Source organism: Zootoca vivipara, chromosome 7 (assembly GCF_963506605.1).
Source record: "Zootoca vivipara chromosome 7, rZooViv1.1, whole genome shotgun sequence".
NCBI classification, from domain to species: Eukaryota; Metazoa; Chordata; class Lepidosauria; order Squamata; family Lacertidae; genus Zootoca; species Zootoca vivipara.
In genome coordinates, this window is record NC_083282.1 from 2233708 (window position 1) to 2254760 (window position 21053).

Sequence of the window (21053 nt, forward strand, 5' to 3'; positions counted from 1 at the left end):
TATAAATTTATGGGCCGCCACTTCTATTATAAGCTCTATAGCTAACTGTTGCAAGGCATAATTATCATATAAAAAAGCTGTCTCTTTGCCATGATATGAATGAACATTTACCTAGTTAACATTTTCATATTCTGCCTCCAAATCGAGCTCAAAATTGTTCTGAGAGCTGTGTCTGTGTCTGGGTGTGCATGTCTTAAGTACCAGTACTCAATTTCTTATTTGAATAGGTATTTCTAGACACAGTGATTTTGCAATTAGTTTTGTTCCTCCTAAAGTTTGAATTCTTGCACTCAATACTCTGGTTGACATGTAGAGTAACACTTCTGCCAATGCAGCTTTTTCTCCATAGATTTCCCATCCATCTAATTGATTATTATCTTTCCAACAGGTTTCTGATATTAAAAGAAAAAACATATTCATAACATAGCTCATTAAGACTTCCAAGCATTAATTTACACATCTATATTTTGTCAACCTTTGCATATGAGTTTTCCTATGGTATGTATTTCTGAATATTCCACTGGCTTTCCATGGCTTCTGGGTTGTTGTTGTTATTTAGTTGTGTCTGACTCTTCGTGACCCCATGGACCAGAGCATGACAGGCACTCCTGTCTTCCACTGTCTCCTGCAGTTTGGTCAAACTCATGTTGGTAGCTTCGAGAACACTGTCCAACCATCTCATCCTCTGTCGTCCCCTTCTCCATGTGCCCTCAATCTTTCCCAACATCAGGGTCTTTTCCAGGGAGTCTTCTCTTCTCATGAGGTGGCCAAAGTATTAGAGCCTCAGCTTCACGATCTGTCCTTCCAGTGAGCACTCAGGGCTTATTTCCTTCAGAATGGATAGGTTTGATCTTCTTGCAGTCTATGGGACTCTCAAGAGTCTCCTCCAACACCATAATTCAAAAGCATCAATTCTTCGGCGATCAGCCTTCTTTATGGTCCAGCTCTCACTTCCATACACCACTACTGGGAAAACCATAGCTTTAACTATACGGACCTTTGTCGGCAAGGTGCTTGTCAATATCTTCCATCCCATCTCAGTTGAATAGAATAGATAACTCAGACCATCCCCTTTAAGGGATTAGTTATCCCAAATCAGTGGCATTTCAGATTTTGTTGTTGCCTTTCCCCATGGACACAGTTTAACAGCCACTCTATGACCTTTACGATGGTAAATATCAGAGGTCTGGCTCCATTTTGATCCAAGTGGAGACCATCACATTTGTACACTTGGGGGTGGGGGGAGCTGAGAGCTTACAAGGTTTTTAAAAAGCAATGTTTTATGCACCACTGACATATCCACTACTTCTCACCCGCATTAGCAACTCCCGGCTTGTCAGATAGTTGTCGTGATCCGAGAAAATTTCTGACAGTTCCTCAAACATCAACATCCTGTCCCTGTGCAGAAAAGAAAATGATTGAAAACTGAGGTTCTCAGATATCCCAAAACAAATTAAAAGTTAAATGTGTTGTTGTTGTTGTTGTTATTATTTATTATTATTATTTATACCCCGCCCATCTAGCTGGGTTTCCCCTGCCACTCTGGGCAGCTTCCAACAAATACCAAAATACATTAAAATATCACAGATTAAAAACTTCCCTAAACAGGGCTGCCTTTAGGTGTTTTCTAAATGTCAGGTAGTTGTTTATCTCCTTGACCTCCGATGGGAGGGCGTTCCACAGGGCGGGTGCCACTACTGAGAAGGCCCTCTGCCTGGTTCCCTGTAGCTTTGCTTCTCGCAGCGAGGGAACCGCCAGAAGGCCCTCGGTGCAGGATCTCAGTGTCCAGGCTGAATAATGGGGCTGGAGACGCTCCTTCAGGTATACAGGACCGAGGCCGTTTAGGGCTTTAAAGGTCAGCACCAACACTTTGAATTGTGTCCGGAAACGTACTGGGAGCCAATGTAGGTCTCTTAGGACCGGTGTTATGTGGTCTCAGCGACTGCTCCCAGTCACCAGTCTAGCTGCCGCATTCTGGATTAATTGCAGTTTCCAGGTCACCTTCAAAGGTAGCCCCACGTAGAGCGCATTGCAGTAGTCCAAGCGGGAGATAACTAGAAATTAGTTGAAATTAGACTATGGTGTTACTGTTGTCTTGTCAGAACCTGAGCCCGTGGCTGGACTTGGGACCCAAAAGGAGATGGCTGTGAAAGATTTGTGACCACAGATTGTCTCCTGTTTTCTTAAAAGTTTGTAATAGCACCCACTGGGGATGGGCTCCAATTCATAGCACACTGTTGTGTGAAGGGTGTGTGGGTTAATCCTGCTCTCCATGAACTTTTCCTGATGAAGCTCAACCCTTACAGCTGCTATGTGACCACAGGGGAAAACTTACAGGTACCAGTCGCAGATATTCGAAGGTCTTGCCTATTCACTTTCTTAATCTGGGGACTGGTGGGTTGTCAGATCGGGGTTCAGCCTGTATGCCTCCATCTCCCAACCCTGGTCAAGGGAAGGAACTGCAGGAAACCGACCACATCAGGCAAGGGAGCTTCCTTGTCATAACTGGCCAGCCTGGAGCTGGCAATATTCTCCCTAAAGAGATTTCTAGGCTAGGCATTTTCACTAATCTGCATAATTAGGAGGACTGCTCTTGAGGCTATTGGCCACCTTTGCCTCTCACACCCAGTCGCCTCCTCCTGGACCCTCTAATCAACTGTGGAGGAACTGGGCATGAAACCCACACACTGGAGCAGCAAGATCAACAAAGGTTGCTCTCCATTGCAAAGAAGCGGGGGAAAGTCTTACTTTGCGACACTCGCCCAACTCTTCTTTAACCGATAGATGGAATTGGATTGTAGTGCTGAAACAATGGCCCTCAAGGAGGAAAAATTCTTCAGGATCCTACATTCCTGCAGAAGAGGTGGTTAAGAAACAGAAGAGGGTTAAATATCAATTATTACACACCGATGGGTGATTTCCTGGGTAAGGCAGCTGCGGTAAATTCTTACTGCTAAAACCACCTGAACAAATATTGTGCACTTTAAAGAGAGAGTGTGTGTCTCCCTGACCCTTTCCAGCATCTAAAAATAAGCTTTAATGTAGATTTTGGCACCTTGTTCTTGTTTTCTTCACTTTTAACTTTTTTGGGGGTGTGGCAATGGTGTTGATTCAATTTAATAGTTTCCAGCTCTTCCAGTTAAAAGATTAGTAAAAGTGGGCCTCTATGACCAAGCTGAAGAGAACTAAAGAGCATTTATTCAAAAACATATTCACATCGCTGTCTCCTGTGGAAGCTTTTGTGTTACTTTCAAGTCACACAACACTCTTCATCATCAAATGGAAGGTTCTGAGCATGGAAAAGCATGGAACCCAAAAAAGCTACCCAAAAAGCAAACTTGGTTGACAAATGCTAATTCAGCGTAATTTCCTTGATGGCCAGCATACTGCCATTTATAGTCTCTCATTTATAGACTTAGGTGGCAGCTTTGGGAATAACATGGGCTAACCATATGGGATGCCTTTGATGAATAGGGAAAGGCTGGACAACAGAAATGTGATTATTAACTACTACTACTACTACTACTACAACAACAACTTCCAAAGCTACCCTAGAGTAGAAGAACAAATAACACATTTGTATCTGAAGAAGTGTGCATGCACACGAAAGCTCATACCAAAATAAAAACTTAGTTGGTCTTTAAGGTGCTACTGAAGGAATTTTTTTATTTTACATTTGCTTAGCATTAATGAAAATATTACATCAAAAGAACCATGGCACTGATGTTTCCCGTAATGAAGACAGATTATATTCTTTTTCCAGGGAGACAGTTTGAACAAAATGCATATTTACATGTGCAATATTGATCCATTTCTCTATGATCTTGGCTCGCTGTTGTGTTTTCAACTCTTTTCCATTCAAGATGGTCCTGACAACACATTTGGTCACTGAATTGAACTGGGCGATGGTGGCTCTGATGGTGGGGGCCAAGTGCTTGTTCTCTTTCTTGTCCCTCTGAGACCAGATGCAGCCCAAGCAGTGATGGGGGACCACTCTTTTAAACAGTTTCTACAACAACACAAAATACGTATTATCAGCGCAATATTCTTCATAATCCCCACTGAACCGCACATCTGCACAGCAGACTTTTCCCAAGCTTGGGGCAAATGAGGCACATTTTCCTCTGAATCTAAACCTGGAGGCGCATTTCACACTCAAGAACTTAACGAAAGGGTCTGCTTTTGGTGCGCTCAAGAGCAAGAATTATTCACACACTGTGCTTTGGCATGAATCACAGGGCCAATCAAAAACAATTCATCCCCTGAGGCAAATCCCAATACCTCTTGTCCCCACAAACTGCAGCAGAGCAGCAACTGACCTGCAGCTTAGTGCTTTTGCTCCTGCTGTCCCACCTCCTGGCAGCTCTAGGAGTGCCTCTGAACCAGGAGCAGGGAGCCTCAGGCCCCAGAGGCTGGGGATTGATAAAGCTACTACTTTTTGGATGGCTCCCTGGAATAAAGTGAAAAGAAAGATACAAACCTGAGACAGCCACTGGTATAAAAGCAGGAAAAGTACTATTGAGGCATAAACTATTGAATGTTGAGGCATAAACTTGGAAGTAACGCTGAGTCATTGTAACAGACTATGTTGCTTTAAGAAACTATGTTGCTTTAAGAAACCTCATTGACTACTGAAATTGGATACAGAATTACTAAAGAAGAAAAAAACTAGAAAGGATATAGAAAGATAAGGAAGTGCTATGATGGAAGCACTGAGACCAAGGAGGAGGAATATGGCAGCCAGTGCCACTGCCCCTGGAGTGGTTGTAAGGAAGAAGGTAGGCTGTTAGGGGCTGGTTGAGGGCAGTCTGAGGATGGAGGTATAATGTCCCATTTTGCCCTAATGGACTAATGCCCTCCACTGCTAGTAACCTAGTACTGTACAACTTTATGTTTACGAACACGATGCAAGATGAATATCACAAAGTCATAGACTTGTATCATAGACTTGTAAGAGTTGAATCATAGACTTGTAAGAGTTGCAAGAGACAACGAGGGTCATCTAAAACAAGGGTCATCCCTTTAAAATTCAGGATTCTTTTGCCCAATGTGGGGTTTGCACCTACAATCTGTGAGATTAAGAATCTCATGCTCTACCAGCTGAGCTATCCCAGGGTATCATTTACTTGCTTCACCATTTAACTAGAAAAACAGAACTAAAATGAACTTTTGCAAAATAAATAAATAATGGCACTCTGCATATTTTCAGTTACAGAAAGTTAGATTTTTTTATGTTGAAATTTTAATATAAAAGTTAGATATCTGAAGACTGGAATCAAAATTTGACATTGAAATTTACCTATAGTAATAGCATGCCAATTGCACTTGTCCTGATGGATCCTGACAGGTGTTGACTGCTACTGCAAAAAATTTGAATGTCTAATGCTGTTGCTGAGTGTTTTTTTTTTTAAATGTACCAATATATATACCGGTATATATACTGTATATATATATATATATACCAACCAATATTCGGAGTGTTCACCAACAAAATTCACAGAGGACCCTGAGGCACAGCTGCCAAGTTTTCCCTTTTCTCGCGAGGAAGCCTATTCAGCATAAGGGAAAATCCCTTTTAAAAAGGGATAACTTGGCAGCTATGCCCTGAGGATAATTTGGAGGGCAAAGTTGTTTAGGCTCTGACCATTGCAAACAACAAAGGCATCTCAGCACGCACAAAACAACAGGGCAGACATGTAATTGGAAGTAATCTAACAGTCCACTTCCCCATGAGGTCAAGTTCACTAAGGACCAATTCTACCTGCATTTTTGTAAGCAAGTGGAGGACTCAGAATTGTCTTCAGTCCAAAGAGGGAAGGAAAATGGCCACAGTGCTTGCAGTTAGGTCTCAGGGGTCAAAGGCTACAGGAAAAGGAACCACCAGATGGTAAAAGCCTTTGATGATTGAGGAATTGACCTTATTGGGTCCCACCCACCAACACAAGACAACACAAGACAACACAAATGAGGAAGCAAGTTGTGGGAACAGATTAGGAACCGTCTCCTTCCTGATCTAACAGTGTAGCCTGGGATGAGTCCAGCAGGAATCTGTGCCTTCTCCACAGCACACATTTCAGAATCACATTCTGAAGCATATGTTATACTTACAGCATCCATGTAGGTTAGCTGCTCTGCCACAAGGTCTTCTGGAAAAGAAGAGAACTCTTCTGATCCACACATCTCCATTTTTTCTTCAAGGGCAAAGGTGTCATGAATCCCATCTGTCCAGATTATAATAATAATGTGAGATACAGCAAAACATACCTACTAAACCTCTTTTATGGAGGCCCAAACAAAGCTGGGACCCTGTTACGTCGAGTTTATACTGAGACAAAAAGCAAACATATGGTTTCAATAACTGAAAGAGAGAATGGGAAAGAAAAGTCTAAGACCAATTATAGGCAAAAGGATTCTGCTTTAATGATATTTGGAAATAATGCATGAAAAGTCCACAGTTAAATTGTTCACAATTTGTATGCACTTTTACACAAAGTACTCATTTTTCCAGGCTTCTTTCTGGAAAATACACATTTTTTATGTAAAATATATTTTTGTGAATACTTTCTTGCACATCAAAAGGTGCGCTGCAAAATCGAGAAAAGGCCACAATCCAACTGGGATTTATGTTCTAATTTGTAAGTACCGGTACATTTGGGAATGTGGATTGTATTGGTCCACTGTAAAAAGTGAACCAAACATAGCCTCTTACATCCCTGAGCAGTTTGGCACAGTAAGCTACAAAATAATAATGATGACCTCCATCTTTTGTTGAAGCAGGAGAATCTCATGGGGAGCCTGAACGTCAGAAGGGCAGATAGAAGATTGCAGCAGAAGGGCTAGGAATCTCCTGCACTAAGGACACATTATCTTACTAAAATGGACTTGGGTCAGAAGAAAACAGACTTTCTTCTGTTAAGTACAAAATCATTTCAAAGAGGGTGCAGATTCAGTAAATCCTTGCTTCTAAGCCATATATTTCAGAAGAGGTTAACTATAGGAACTGATTATGTTATTTATTTATCACATTTTGATCCCACTCTTCTTTCAACCGATATTACTATTATTATTAATTTACCCACCTTAAGGTCCTAAGGACAGGTCACACCATTTTAAAAGTGTGAAACAAGTGTAAAGCATTTAAATATGAAGTTTTCTGATTTTATATTCTTAATAACCCTGTGAGTCTTGAAACTTTTTATACTACAAATGTTCCAAGGTTATTTTTCTCCCACTTTTTGTTGCAGTACAGTGCAAGAGTGCCCTTCCAGACAGCCATGAAATGCATCGCAGAACTAATAAAGCGGAATGATGTGTGGATGGTTTAGTACAGTATAGGCATAGGCAAACTCAGCCCTCCAGATGTTTTGGGACTACAACTCCCATCATCCCTGACCACTGGTCCTGTTGTAGTCCCAAAACATCTGGAGGGTTGAGTTTGTCTATGCTAATCACTAATCCACTATTTTTTAAATCACTGACATGTTGCAGAATATACCTGCAAATGTGTGAAAATGGTAAAGGACAAAAAGGCTTCTTAGCGTAATTCTTTATTGTGGGGTAGAAAAATCTATCCCTCAGCACCCCAACTCCTCTCACAGAACCACCACCCCCGTCTCCAAACAATTTCCATCCCAGTTGGTTCTATGCTTCATTCACCTCTCAGAGTTGAGTAAACCTTGTTCAGGTGGGTCAGTGTGCAGAATGTCTTGAAGTACCAGTCCTGAAGTTCCAGGGCAAGAGGCAAAAAAGATCCTAAAAAGGTCCAACCATGAGGATTGTTGGAGCCCATGACCAGCATCAAGCAAGCTATTTGGCCCCACACTTGCCCAAACCCAGTGGAATTTAAAACTTTCTCCCCTCCCCCCTTTGAATAGCTTTAACCATTACCCCCACCACTACCACCCCCATCTACACCCACATCCCATCACAAGCTGCTTGGGAAACTCCCCTCAATTTCAGAAGCAGCATATCATGTGGCAAGGGACTGGGGGTCGCTGTTCAAGGAAAACTAATATTTTGAAAGGCCCCCACCCCAAGAATTAGTTCCACAGAGCTTTGTAGCCTGGCCTGTGTTGCATGGACTGCCTAAGCCAGGCATCCCCAAACTTCGGCCTTCCAGATGTTTTGGGCTACAATTCCCATCATCCCTGACCACTTGTCCTCTTAGCTAGGGATCATGGGAGATGTAGGCCAAAACATCTGGAGGGCCGCAGTTTGGGGATGCCTGGCCTAAGCTGACAGTCTCTTCTAATATTTTAGAAACGTTTATCATTAAATAAACGAGTTCCAGTTATGCACAATGGTGGGAGGGAGGTTGCCATTGCCTCTGTTTTGTGATAGAAGCACAACCATCTAATAAAAAAATCCAACACAAGCAGCTTCAATCTTTTCCCCAAACTATCGGCACTCGTATTTTATTGTTACGAACTTCCTTTAAGTGTTCGATGTCTGGATGGATGGTCTTCCCTGAAACATCTGCAGATCAGCTGAGAAATGTTTCAATCTTTTCATGGGGAAATTAGAGGCAAGGCTTCTGTGCAGGGAGGTTCTGTGGGAACCATTGCTCAGCCTGTGAATATCTAATTATAGACCTTGGTATTTAGACTTCCTTTGTTTGATCTGCTGGAACCAAATCCAGAAAAGAACATAATTAGACACAAATTAGCAACACTTGTAGGCTCCGGAATTTCTGATGAGAAGAACCCTTTAGGTATGATGCAGTTAGCCTTAAAAAATAAAATAAAAAGGATAATAAAAGGATAATAGCAATTTGGTGCCACAGCTGATTAACAGCGTAATTTTTGGAACATTCAAGTAGGTGAGGTTTAAAGGGGTTCAGAAGGGCTGTTCCTTATTGTATTATTTTCTTATCTTGCATTGTCGCTTCCTGTCCACTTCCTGCCGCCTTTCTGCGAAAGCCGGTCACTGAAATGCTTACGTTCATTGCACAGGTTTCAATAGCCTTCTAGCAATGCTATTTTTTGCTCATAGGAAACCTTCTGTCTCGGGTGATGGGGAAGGCTATTTGTCAGGCTTGACACAGCGCATAGCATTCCAGTGTCACTACTATTCACAATTGTTCCAGTGGGCCCTTTGACCTGGTAACATAAATTTTCCCTTTGTCCTTGGCTGTTAGCAATGCACCACTCAGATAGGAAAAAACAACCACTGACACTTCCTTTGTCATGACAGCAGCTAAGGAAAGACGTTTCATGACACAAATGCCGTCGCTGGAAAAAGCTGGCTTGATCACAGGAAAGTAACATTAGAAGGCTCTTTCAGAAGTGAAAAATCTGTGCATTGAGTCAATGGTTGCTGTGGTCTAAACCACTGAGCCTCTAGGGCTTCCTGCATCGGAAGGTTGGCAGTTTGAATCCCCGCAATGGGATGAGCTCCTGTTGCTCTGTCCCAGCTCCTGCTAGTTCAAAAGCATACCAGTGCACTTAGATAGGCACCCACTACAGTGGGAAGGTAAGCAGTGTTTCCGTGCACTCTGGCACTCGCCATGGTGTCCCGTTGCCAGAAGCAATTTAGTCTTGCTGGCCACGTGTCCTGGAAAGCTGTCTGTGAACAAACGCTGGCTTCCTCAGCCTGAAGTGAGATGAGCGCCATACCCCATAGTCAAATTTGATGGGACTTAACCATCCAGGGGTCCTTTACCTACATGCCAACATCTCCAGCATGGAATTTTGAGCTGACGTTTATCATTTTCAATGATGAAGGAACACAAGGCAAATGACTTGGTGGTGAATGCTTGAGTTCCTTCTTCTTTGGTGACACTTGTGGCAGAGCAAGGTTGTCTTCCATTAAAACAGTCTTAGCAGTGAGTCCGTAAGTGACTGTGGAGTCCAATTCTGGATCCAAACATCCTTCCACAGTGGGGACATTGGTTTCCAGGCGGGAGTTGATCATGGTGAGGATTTGCCAAACGTGTATTCCTCTTTGCTCATTTCCCCCTTTTGTCCTGAGTTTGTGCTTCTTCAAAATCCATGATGGCTTGGGTAGAGGGCTATTCTCCAGTTGAGTTCCTACCACTCATTGAACAACAGCAGATAACTTAGATTCACTAAGCATATAGTGCAAAGTTATACAATCCTCTTGGCCATTGTAATCCCATTGATCCCAAAGCTGTCCAAACATACACAGCAAGCAATTATTTATTTGTAACATTCCAGGATAATACTTACTGTTTTTCACCAGCTCTTGCTTTTGAAACTGCTCCAACAGGTGCCGTGCCCTTCTTTCTGGGTCCGAGCCCGGCATGACCCGAGTCAGATAATCCAGAAGTTTTCTCAAACAAAAGTAATGGGGTGGCTCTTGGAAGTCTTCCGAGCACTGGTCTAACCAGGCTCTCAAGATGGAGGCTATGGCACTGGAAAGAAGCACATTGTACAAGGGTAGATTCACCATCAGGGTTCTTAGGCTATATTCCAAAAAAACTTGCACAACAACAGTAATAATAGTGCATCTGTAGCTCTGATAAATTACCGGGGAGCAGCTGGTGGCAAGCTGCCAGCCAGGCCCTCAGGCAATGAGTACTGCATCTCCCATTTCCATCAGTGGAACAATTTGACTAAAGATATGTTCTCTCTTTTTTCCCCAACTGGCCACTATAGTAGTAATAATAATAATAATAATAATAATAATAATAATAATAATAATGATGATGATGATGTAAATCTAACTGGCATTAAATCTAAGTGGTACCCAGCGCCCCCTTGGAGTTTGCCCCACAATGGCTAAAATGAGTTTTAAAACTAAAGACATCCCCATGCAAACAGATATATCTAAATAACATGAGGGCTTTAGCCTGGCTGAAATGTGTCCTAGAATTCTGATGGTGCTTCTTGCTTGCCTGGATGGAGAGGGGCCAAGATGTCTTACATCTTATTTCTGTGTGCCTTGAAGGTAAAAAGGTAAGAGTCACACCCATTGCTCTGCAGGCTTTCAGCCACTGCCATATGACCCCCAGAATGTTGCCCCAGACTGAAAAAGACTCCCCGCAACTGCAAGCGATAATGAAAGTCATGACATTTAAACCGTAACAAAACTGTTTGCAGTTTACACAGCCCCCTACAGGCACTTTCCAATGAAAATGAATAAGGGAGGTGCTGAAAGAACTTCTCATTCTCTTCTCCTGCAATGCTAAACGTTTAAGCTCTACTGTCACACTATACTGCATTTTTCTTTCAGTGTCTTCATGCTATACAATTCCCAAAAATTTAGACTAAATATCATTCTGGATATCAAGCAAAGGCTTGTCCAAAGTGTCCCATCAGAACTAAGGTTTAAATTCCTTGTGTAACTATCCATAGTAATAGAATCATTCAATGTACAGGTATACTTATAGACTAGTTTTCTTGGCAGGGATACTGGAGTGGCTTGCCAGTTCCTTCTCCAGGTGATCACGTTTAGTCAAAACTCTCCACTATGACCTGTCCATCTTGGGTGACCCTGCATGGCATAGCTCATAGCTTCTCTGAGTTATTCAAGCCCCTTCGCCACGACAAGGCATTGATCCATGAAGGGGATCAATTTGGCCACCTCATGAGAAGAGAAGACTCCCTGGAAATTTGGGTTTCTCTTGTGTGTGTTTATTTAGGGGAGGGGGGAGCTCAGTGTTTGTGCGCAGGCTTTGCAGAAGGTCCCCCATTCAAACCCTGGCATGTCTAGTTGGAAGGTTCTCTGATGGCAGGGCTGGGACAAAGCTGTGCCAGAGACTTTAGAGAGCTGTTGCCAATCCAAGTAGACTATTCTGGGCTAGGTAGACCAAGTGCCAGGTATAAAAAAGTTCCCATTTGTTTTGAACTGGATACTGCAGCATTCTGGATACTTCTGCTGATCGCCGAAGAATTGATGTTTTTGAATTATGGTGCTGGAGGAGACTCTTGAGAGTTCCATGGACTGCAAGAAGATCAAACCTCTCCATTCTGAAGGAAATCAGCCCTGAGTGCTCACTGGAAGGACAGATCCTGAAGCTGAGGCTCCAATACTTTGGCCACCATATGAGAAGAGAAGACTCCCTGGAAAAGACCCTGATGTTGGGAAAGATTGAGGGCACTAGGAGAAGGGGATGACAGAGGACGAGATGGTTGGACAGTGTTCCTGAAGCTACAAACATGAGTTTGACCAAACTGTGGGAGGCAGTGGAAGACAGGAGTGCCTGGCGTGCTCTGGTCCATGGGGTCACGACTAAACAACTAAACAACAACAACTTATAGACTAGTAGGCAAGCAGAACTAAACCCCAAAGACTGACATTTCTTGTTATTTTTAGAATGAAAAACACGGTACGAAAGCAAGAGCCTTACAAAACACATAGCTTTAAATATTTTAAACTCAAGAGCTCTCCCTTGCAAGGGAAAGGGAAAAAGCACTAGTCAAACAAGGAGCACATCAGCAAGACGATGGGGAGTGTTTCATACTTGTCCCTTTTCTGATTGGGGGTATATTCCTAGGCAGGAAATGATCTGTAGGAGTGGCTCAGCTTTTGCTCTCTGACAGTAAGCCTTCATGAACCTGGGATCCATCAGATCCCATTCTGAAGACGTTCTGTCAGAAGGAGGAACGAAAGAAAGCTATCCCCATGTAATTCCAGCTTCCCCAAGGTCCAGTGAGAGGGGGCTAAACTTAAAGAGAGGGATATTCAAGGCTCCATCCTTGAGGGGTTTCTTAAATTTTCATTTAGAAAATGAAATAGAGAGCCTCCAGACCTTTTACTTACTGTGTTACCAGTCAGTCAGATTTTTATTGTTTGTAATCAATGACCATTATGATATAAATAACACAAAAACCAACAAGAGAAGCCAAGAATAAGTTTAAACATACCAGCTTTCAGGACTGCAAATTTTCAAAACTAAAATTCCCCAACTCAATTAGATTTTGAAAATCACCTTGGCAGTCAACACTGTTTTGGCTCAAAAAAGTAGCCCAGGCAGAGGATAGAATCTTTCCAGTTGCTGGAAACAACACAAGCCTCTGGCTCCTTGGTCCTGCTGCTCCCCTTTGCTGAACTCTCTAAGACCTTGACCTTGAAAGTGTTTCCTCACCTTGTTTTGGTCTTAGAATGATTATCTGTGTGTGACCTTGGCTTGTTGAGACTCTGTTGCACCTGGAACCAGGCTTTCCTGGCTAAGTGTTTTGGTAAGAGGTTGAACTTCCTTGGATAAAGGAAGGCACCCTTGAAACCTGACATAACCGTGTGGCAGACTCATGCCAAAATGCATGCGCTGTGTTTTACTAATGTGGTTTTCATGTGATTTACCCTAGAAGTGTGGGAAAGTGTAGAAGTCACTATTATTATTTTTGAGTGAAGTACACAGCTGCACTCACAGAGGAGTTGAAATGAAAGTTATCATAGACTCTGATTTCACCAACAAAATGTCAGTCTGTAAGGACTTAAAAAGACAAGCTATGCAGACAGTGCTCGTAGCCCACTGACCTCCTATCAGCTGACTATTTTATCAGTATATTAGGGAGGAACACTTTCAGGAAAAAGTTTGGACGAGCACCCTCCCAAACCTTGCAGCAGCTTGAATTGTCCCTGCGAAGAAACTCCCTGTTCTTGTCAAGTCAAAGACACAGAAACAGCTAGGAGGCATATTCTCAGACAAAAAAACCCTGCCATAATTGACTCCATTCTTCACAATGGGAGATGGCTCTCTGCAAAGTTTTTAATAAACCTCACTTTTATGAACCACGCATTTGTTTAAAGTTTAGCTTATAGTAATTGTATTGGCCACAACACACTATTGATTCTTGGCTGTGCTTTTGAGGGCAATAGCTTGCAGATGCAGGCCGAGAGTTTTGTGCTTAAGAAATTCTACTTCCACCCTTTAGTAAGCTCTTGATAATGCCCTCTATAGGGAATAACAAACCAGGCAGGGGAAGGGGAAGGGAAGAAGAGGCCAGTTTCCAAAAGCTGGAAGCTCAACTAGCTTAAGCCCTTATTTTGTTCGATATTTGGTGCTTTAATGAGACCAGACTATGGCAGCCTCATTTTTCGAGGCGAGCCCGGACAATAAGATAAACTTGGGAAGTATCAGAAGTCATATACCCAGAGAGACGGGCGTTTCCTCCCTTGACAGATACTGAAGAGAAGGGAGGCTGAAATGCAGCCAGTACTGGGGGCAAAACTCAGCCCTCAGACCGCCAGGTGGCCATCAACTACTTTAAATAGCTATGAACATTTTAAACATATTCACACCCTATTACAAGTTGTAGCTCTGTCATCTCCACAGAGACTCCACCCCCATCGTTCTGCCCGGACATTGAGGTCCAGCTCTGAGGGCCTTCTGGCGGTTCCCTCGTTGCGAGAAGCCAAGTTACAGGGAACCAGGCAGAGGGCCTTCTCGGTGGTGGCACCCACCCTGTGGAACGCCCTCCCACCAGATGCCAAAGAGAAAAATACCTACCAGACTTTTAGAAGACATCTGAAGGCAACCCTGTTTAGGGAAGCTTTAAATGTTTGATGGATTACTGTATTTTAATATTTTGTTGGAAGCCGCCCAGAGTGGCTGGGGAAGCCCAGCCAGATGGGTGGGGGTATGTATGTATGTATAAATTATCATCATCATCATCTTCCAAGACACATTCCTAAAATAATCTAAAAAGTTGCTCCCTATGGAGCCTGCTGCTGCAGTACCAAATCCCACACCTGCATTGCTGGAAAACCTATGGATTCAATCTGTAACATATGCACACAAAGTATGTGGTCTCCTCTAGAATGGTGGTCCTTGGTTTTTTATGTGGGCAGGCATGCATGAAAACTAAAGATCCATGGAGTATCTGGTTTCCCCATAATTGCAACTGACAGTCCACTTAAGTCCCCAGGGTGCACTGCTGAATGTTGTGCCAGGCCTCTACATTTTAATGATATTTGCTTTTAAATTGACCATGCCTCAACCACTGTTGCCATTACTCACTTTCCCTCATTTTCCCATTGTGCAAATAATCTGGCTTGATTTTATAACCTTCCCCATTTTCTAGTTCTCTTAATTGCCACCATTTGGCTCTTTGTCTCCTCATTTCAGCCACATTGGTTTCTTTTGTTATTTTACCCTTTGCAAGAATGAAAGTTGATTGCATTCAACAGCACAAACAAAACTTTAAACATATCCCACTGCAGGTTTCCCAGGCTTTGGAGGCCTTCAGCCAATATCCTTTCACTCATCTCACATTCATTCAGTGGCTGCTTCTCTTAAGTCCATTCCTTTGGTGCAATTATTTATGTAACACTGAAACAGGACACTGTGCTTTACTGGATGAATAATAAACCCAAGAGGAGACAAAGGGCAAAAAAGATCCTGCCCACAAAGAATCCGCAAGCTGAAAAGTGCATCATCATCAACATGCTTTTAAAACAACAACTGCAGCTAGTATTGCCACTTACAAAATGCCAAGGGAGAATACATTCCCAGAAACAGGACAGAGTTTACATTAAGTTTGCCTGTGTGAATGTATGTGTCTAGGTGCCAGTAGAAATGATTACGGTACTATAATTTAAATAGAATGAAATACATCTAATTTGTGTAGCGACTGTTACTAGATATGTGATCCAGTTCTTGGTACCAGTTCGGATTAAGTTTCTACAGTCTCAACACCATTTCACTTCAGTTTGCACCTTGCTATTTTTAAGTCTTCCAGATCTGGTCTTTTAGCGCTTCAAAAATAATGATATTGTCAGGGAGCCAGTAATTGCCTACTGAAGTCTGCATGTGCCTAGCCGGGGGGGGGGGGGGGGGTGGGCAGCTGCACTTTGTTATTTTCTGAAAAGCATTGAAAGTACCACTACTGAATTCACTGAGGTTCTACCCCCCCCCCCAGAAGAAGCCTGACACCCCCAACCAAAGCCTGCCCCTGTAATGTCCTCTTTTTGATATCCCCCAAAATGCTCAACATCAACTTGGGGTGGGGGAAATCTCCTAAAAAAGCTCAGCCACTTTGATGGATCCCCTAAAATAAGTTCAGCTGACCCCCCCCCCCAACAAAACCCTTGTTACACCCAAGCAGCAGTGAGCAGGAGGATGCTATGGACCGCTGCCCTCGCCCTCAGGGTTACTGTTCTCTGTCATTTTTGCCTTATCAGCTAGTTAGTATATTAACAAGCCCAGGGGTCAGACTCAGCAAACTTTTTCAGAAGGGGGCCGGTCCACTGTCCCTCAGACCATGTGGTGGGCCAGATTATATTTTGAAAAAAATATGAACAAATTCCTATGCCCCACAAATAACCCAGAGATGCATTTTAAATAAAAGCACACATTCTAAATAATAATAATAATAATAATAATAATAATAATAATAATAATAATAATTTATTTATACCTCGCCCATCTGGCTGAGTTTCCCCAGCAACTCTGGGCGGCTTCCAACCGAATATTAAAAGCAGTACAGCATCAAACATTAAAAACTTCCCTAAACAGGGCCGCCTTCAGTTGTCTTCTAAAAGTAAAATAGTTGCTTATTGCCTTGACATCTGCTGGGAGGGCGTTCCACAGGGTGGGTGCCACTACCGAGAATTCTACTCATGCAAAAACACCAGGCAGGCCCCACAAGTAACCCAGAGGTGCATTTTAAATAAAAAGACACATTCTACTCATGTAGAAACACACTGATTCCTGGACCATCTGCGGGCCGGATTGAGAAGGCGATTGGGCCGCATCTGGCCCATGGGCCTGAGGTTGCCTACCCCGAACAAGCCATTGGGGTAGCCCACCTCACACGCCCCCCAGTTCAGATTGCTAAAGACACAGCCTGCGGGGCGTGCTTTTGAGTCCCACACAAACTCAAACACTTTGCCCAGAAAAAAGGAACAAAAAACACAATTTGTATTTTTGCATGGATTAATAATAAAAATAAGCAGCATGATGATAGGAAAATTAACAATCTATTATGTTTTAGGAAATAATGTAATTAATGTAATTATGTTATTAGAAATATATACATCAGACGCACAATTTAATACTCACAAAAACAAGTAAAGCCAATTTTTTGTTAATATATTTTTGGTTAATAAATATAGATGCGCATCAGGATGTACTGTATGAAAATGAGGGAACTTTCTGATCAGGGGGCAAAAAAGTGAGACAACTGTTAACAACAAAACAATGAATGTTAATGGTGGTCAATGGCAAACATGATCACCTCCACAGTGTATCAATGAGATAGAAGTTAATGAATCAGAAGTACCCAGTTTGTAGGAAACTGAGATCAAATAATATTCAAACAAATTAAAAAATAAAATTCTAAGAACAAAACACACAAAACATGTTATTGGGGATATCTGCAAAAAGGTCGCTGCAAACAGTCAGACAAAGCAGAGTTTAGGCCAGTTTGATGCTCAGTCCACATGCAGCGAATTCCAACCCCCCCATTTCTGCCCTCCTTATGGCCCAACAGCTAACAACTGATGAGCATGTTTGAGGCTCCTGCTCTGCTCCCCCTTCTTAATAAATATAAACAAATAAATTTTTATTTATACCCGCCCTCCCCAGCCAAGGCCAGGCTCAGAGCGGCTAACACCAAATAAAAAGCAACTAGATAAAAATAAAAAATAAATAAAAAGCAACCAAATAAAATACAACTCAACAAGAAGACTAAATACATTAAAATTAAAATAAAAAATGCAGCCTCATACAAAAGGGGAAAAGAAAGGGAAAATGGGGGAGGGGATCAGGTTGGCTCCAGGCCAAATGCCAGGCAGAACAACTCTGCAGAAAGAAATTACCATAAGTCTTTTTCTTCAGATCACCCTTCACATACCTTAAAGGACTGCCTTTTTGCAGCCCATCAAATAAAGAGCTCTTCTCTAAAGCAGGACACATGGCCACCCTAATCTAATAGTATTTCATGCTTGCATGATAGGTTGCATTATAGCCTATTGCAGGTTCTAATATTCTACAATATGATAAATGCACCCAAGAGTCAGGCCCCTGGGTGTTGCCTTTTTGCAATATGCAAATATGATGCAAATATCTTTGTTTTATCTACACAGCACCATCAATGTGCTTTGGAGCTTGCCAGGATTTTAAAAGGAAAAGCTCCTGCTCTGAGGAGTCTACAATCTACACATTTACACATACTCATTTACATATACCCAGGGCCAAAAACCATTTCGTATCTTGGTATTGCACTCTGCACCAAGTCTGTATCACCAAGTTTCACATCTGCAGCAACTATTTCCCCCATGAAATCTAGCAAAACATATCCATTGTGCCTGAGAAAGGGGGGAGGTCCCCATCTGCAGCAACTTAGTTCAATATTATAGCTGGATTGACCAAAACATACGAAGGTCAAGAGACTTGCCCAGAGTCAGATAGGAATCAGTGGCTCAGTCTGGAGTCGTGCCCTGGCCCCTTTGGTCTCCTTGGCATACCTGACATGGTTTAAATTGTACCATGTGATACAAAATATACTTCATGACAGAGGGAGAGAACAGAGCTAGTCAGATCCCTGGAAAACACAGTGTATATGCCAGGATGGTAAATTTCTCAAGGCCTGAAAGGTTAATCCTATTCTTTCTGGAAAGGTGAGAAAGAGACTATAAGCCGCTTTAGATCCTGAAATAGACACTCCCACCCCTAGTTTTATTCTTACTGCCAGGATTTCAAGTTTTAGAGTCAGTGTGGTATAGTGTATTTTGTGGTTTCATTTTGTATTTTTTGTTGTCAGCTGCCCTGTCATGTTCAAATGAAGGGCAGTACACACATTTAATGAATAAATAAAATAACCACATTTTAGAATTACGACCAATCTTTTAACTGTGGTTATTTAAACAAGCCTGGGTTTTAAGTTGCCTTGTTTCAAGCAAACAGTAGCTAAGACTAACTGCAGTTAGTTGGGTTTGAACAATATGAAAAGCCAGAAAGCAAAAGGTAAAGCTTCCCAATCCCTTCCTTGTGGCTGTCGAGCAGGAGAGGGGAGAGAAGAGCACATGAGGCTAAGAAAAGCAGGCTCACTCCAGTCCTGATGAGCCAGTTGATCATGACATGCAAATGCAGCCATTGGGGATGGGAGTATTAAACATAGCACAGTCTCAACATTTAGCATGACTATCTGAAGGTGAAAACAGGGGCTCAAAACAGTAGTGCTTGCAAAGCAGATTGGTGGCAAGAGCCATGGTTGCAGCCAGTCCTTCCACCTTTGTATTGACAAAGAGAAACCCAATCTGGTCCAGGCTTCCAAGAAGCAGAATCCTGTGAGCCAGGCAGCACATGCCAAATAGCCAAACAATGACTCTGCTGCACTGGCTCCCTGGAACAAGCCTCCCTGGAACAAGTCCAGACATGCGCAGAAGGAGCCTCCCTGGCTGGCAGGAGCTGCTTTGAAAATCCGGGGGAATTATGGGATATTTCGCCATTCGGGATAACAGCGGGAAACGGCTTTAAAAACGGGGGTTTCCCGCGAAAAACGGGGGACTTGGCAGCTATGGTGTAACCCCCCACATTTACAGCATGGAGATCCTGAGAGAGTATCTCTCCCAATCCGAACATGCAGCAATAAATAGAAATAGGATTCCAATATTGGCAGTTGCCAGAAACAAAATGGTTAGATTGTATGGCACAAACAAGTGTGGCAATAGAGGACACCCACCAAAACATGGCAACACCCACCAGACGCATGACATACCACCAATCCTGCAAAATGTGCCAACATGCTTCTGTATCAGCAGTGACTACAGATGTATAACCGGTTATACAGGACAGTAGCTCAGTGGTAAGAATGTCTGTTGAGGCTCCGAGTTCAATGCCTGAATAGTGGGCCCATTCTCTCATGCTCCATTCGATAACCTCAATGTATCATCTTTGGCCATTGCTCCCAAGAAGGCGCCCAGTGAGTTCCACATTAGAAATCTGTCCCATCCAAAAGGGAGCTCAGTAAATGAGGCCATCCTTCAGGAATTGTGTACTGTGTGTTATGCTTCCTTTGATCATGTGATGAAGCTGATCAAGGAGTGTGGGTGTGGGGCATTGCTCGCAAAGTACAACTGAAGGGAGAGATTTGCCAATTGTGTTATTGAGCCAGATCTGATCCTATCGTTTGCATTGCCTGCATTGTATAATTCTGAGTGTATGGCTTAGCCCCCTCCCCCCCCCATATTCCGTGGATGCTCTCAGTGCCTCTGCGTCTATGTACCAAAGTAGGCCAAAGTGTAAAGAAAACATTCGATAGCAAGACTGGATGCCCAGTTTGCTAAGAGCTGACCTTGTCTGGAACACAGAATGAGAGGCAGAGAGGCTTATCAGCGGATGAGCTTGACGCTGGAAGTTGCTAGCTTGATGCATAAACTAGTCTTACTGAAGGCTTTGTTGAGTCAGCATGTGTTTACAAGAAGAACCGGACACAGGAAGATCCATATATGTATTTGTAACCTATAACCTCCTTGTGTGCGCACATTTACAGAGGAGGGGGGAAGGAGCCCAAGAAGTGTATAAGAATCTTTGCAAATTTGTGTTTCTTTACTCTTGTCGTGAAGCTGATCACCAAGAGTCTCTTACATTTAAGAATTAAAATCTTTCTCTGGATTCAACCCTCGGAGTTGTTATTGACTGTCTCTGTCCTTGCCTGGGCGCAACTTAAGGACTCTTGTTAGCAAATAAGGCTACACAACATGGAGTTGGCCTTTCGCCTGCTTCCTGTTCATCCTAGTGACTTTCACCTGTTAGGCTTCAAATTCCAGGATCAATGGTACTTGGATAAGGCAATGCCTATGGGGTACTCTATCCATAGCTGCCAAGTTTTCCCTTTTCTCGCGAGGAAGCCTATTCAGCATAAGGGAATTTCCCTTTAAAAAAGGGAGAACTTGGCAGCTATGACTCTATCACATGCTCAGCCTTTGAAACCTTCAGCACATTTGTAGAATGGGCCACTATCCTGTTCCAGGCATCTCACACATTATTTAGATGATTATTAGCCGAACAGGTTCAGATTCCTGTCAGGATGTGTTGTATTTCTTCCAACAGATGGCTGCTGACTTTGGCATTCTGTTAGCAGTGGAAAAAATGGAAGGTCCTACCACTTCCCTGTCTTACCTGGGCATCCTTACTCTCCTTTTAA

At 42.8% G+C, this 21053-nt stretch overlaps 1 protein-coding gene across 4 annotated transcripts in view; it reads right to left on the bottom strand.

Annotated features, from left to right (window-relative positions):
- The window catches only part of RGL1 (ral guanine nucleotide dissociation stimulator like 1), a 122275-nt gene that overhangs the window by 37453 nt on the left and 63769 nt on the right, over positions 1–21053 (bottom strand). For all 4 annotated transcript variants that reach the window (XM_035121461.2, XM_035121463.2, XM_035121462.2 and 1 more), the window contains exons 5-9: positions 10188–10372; positions 6109–6221; positions 3794–4009; positions 2749–2852; positions 1314–1398 (exon numbers count right to left, since the gene is read on the bottom strand). In XM_035121461.2, the coding sequence (XP_034977352.1) occupies positions 1314–1398; positions 2749–2852; positions 3794–4009; positions 6109–6221; positions 10188–10372 (703 nt within the window). The remainder of the gene's footprint in view (positions 1–1313; positions 1399–2748; positions 2853–3793; positions 4010–6108; positions 6222–10187; positions 10373–21053) is intronic.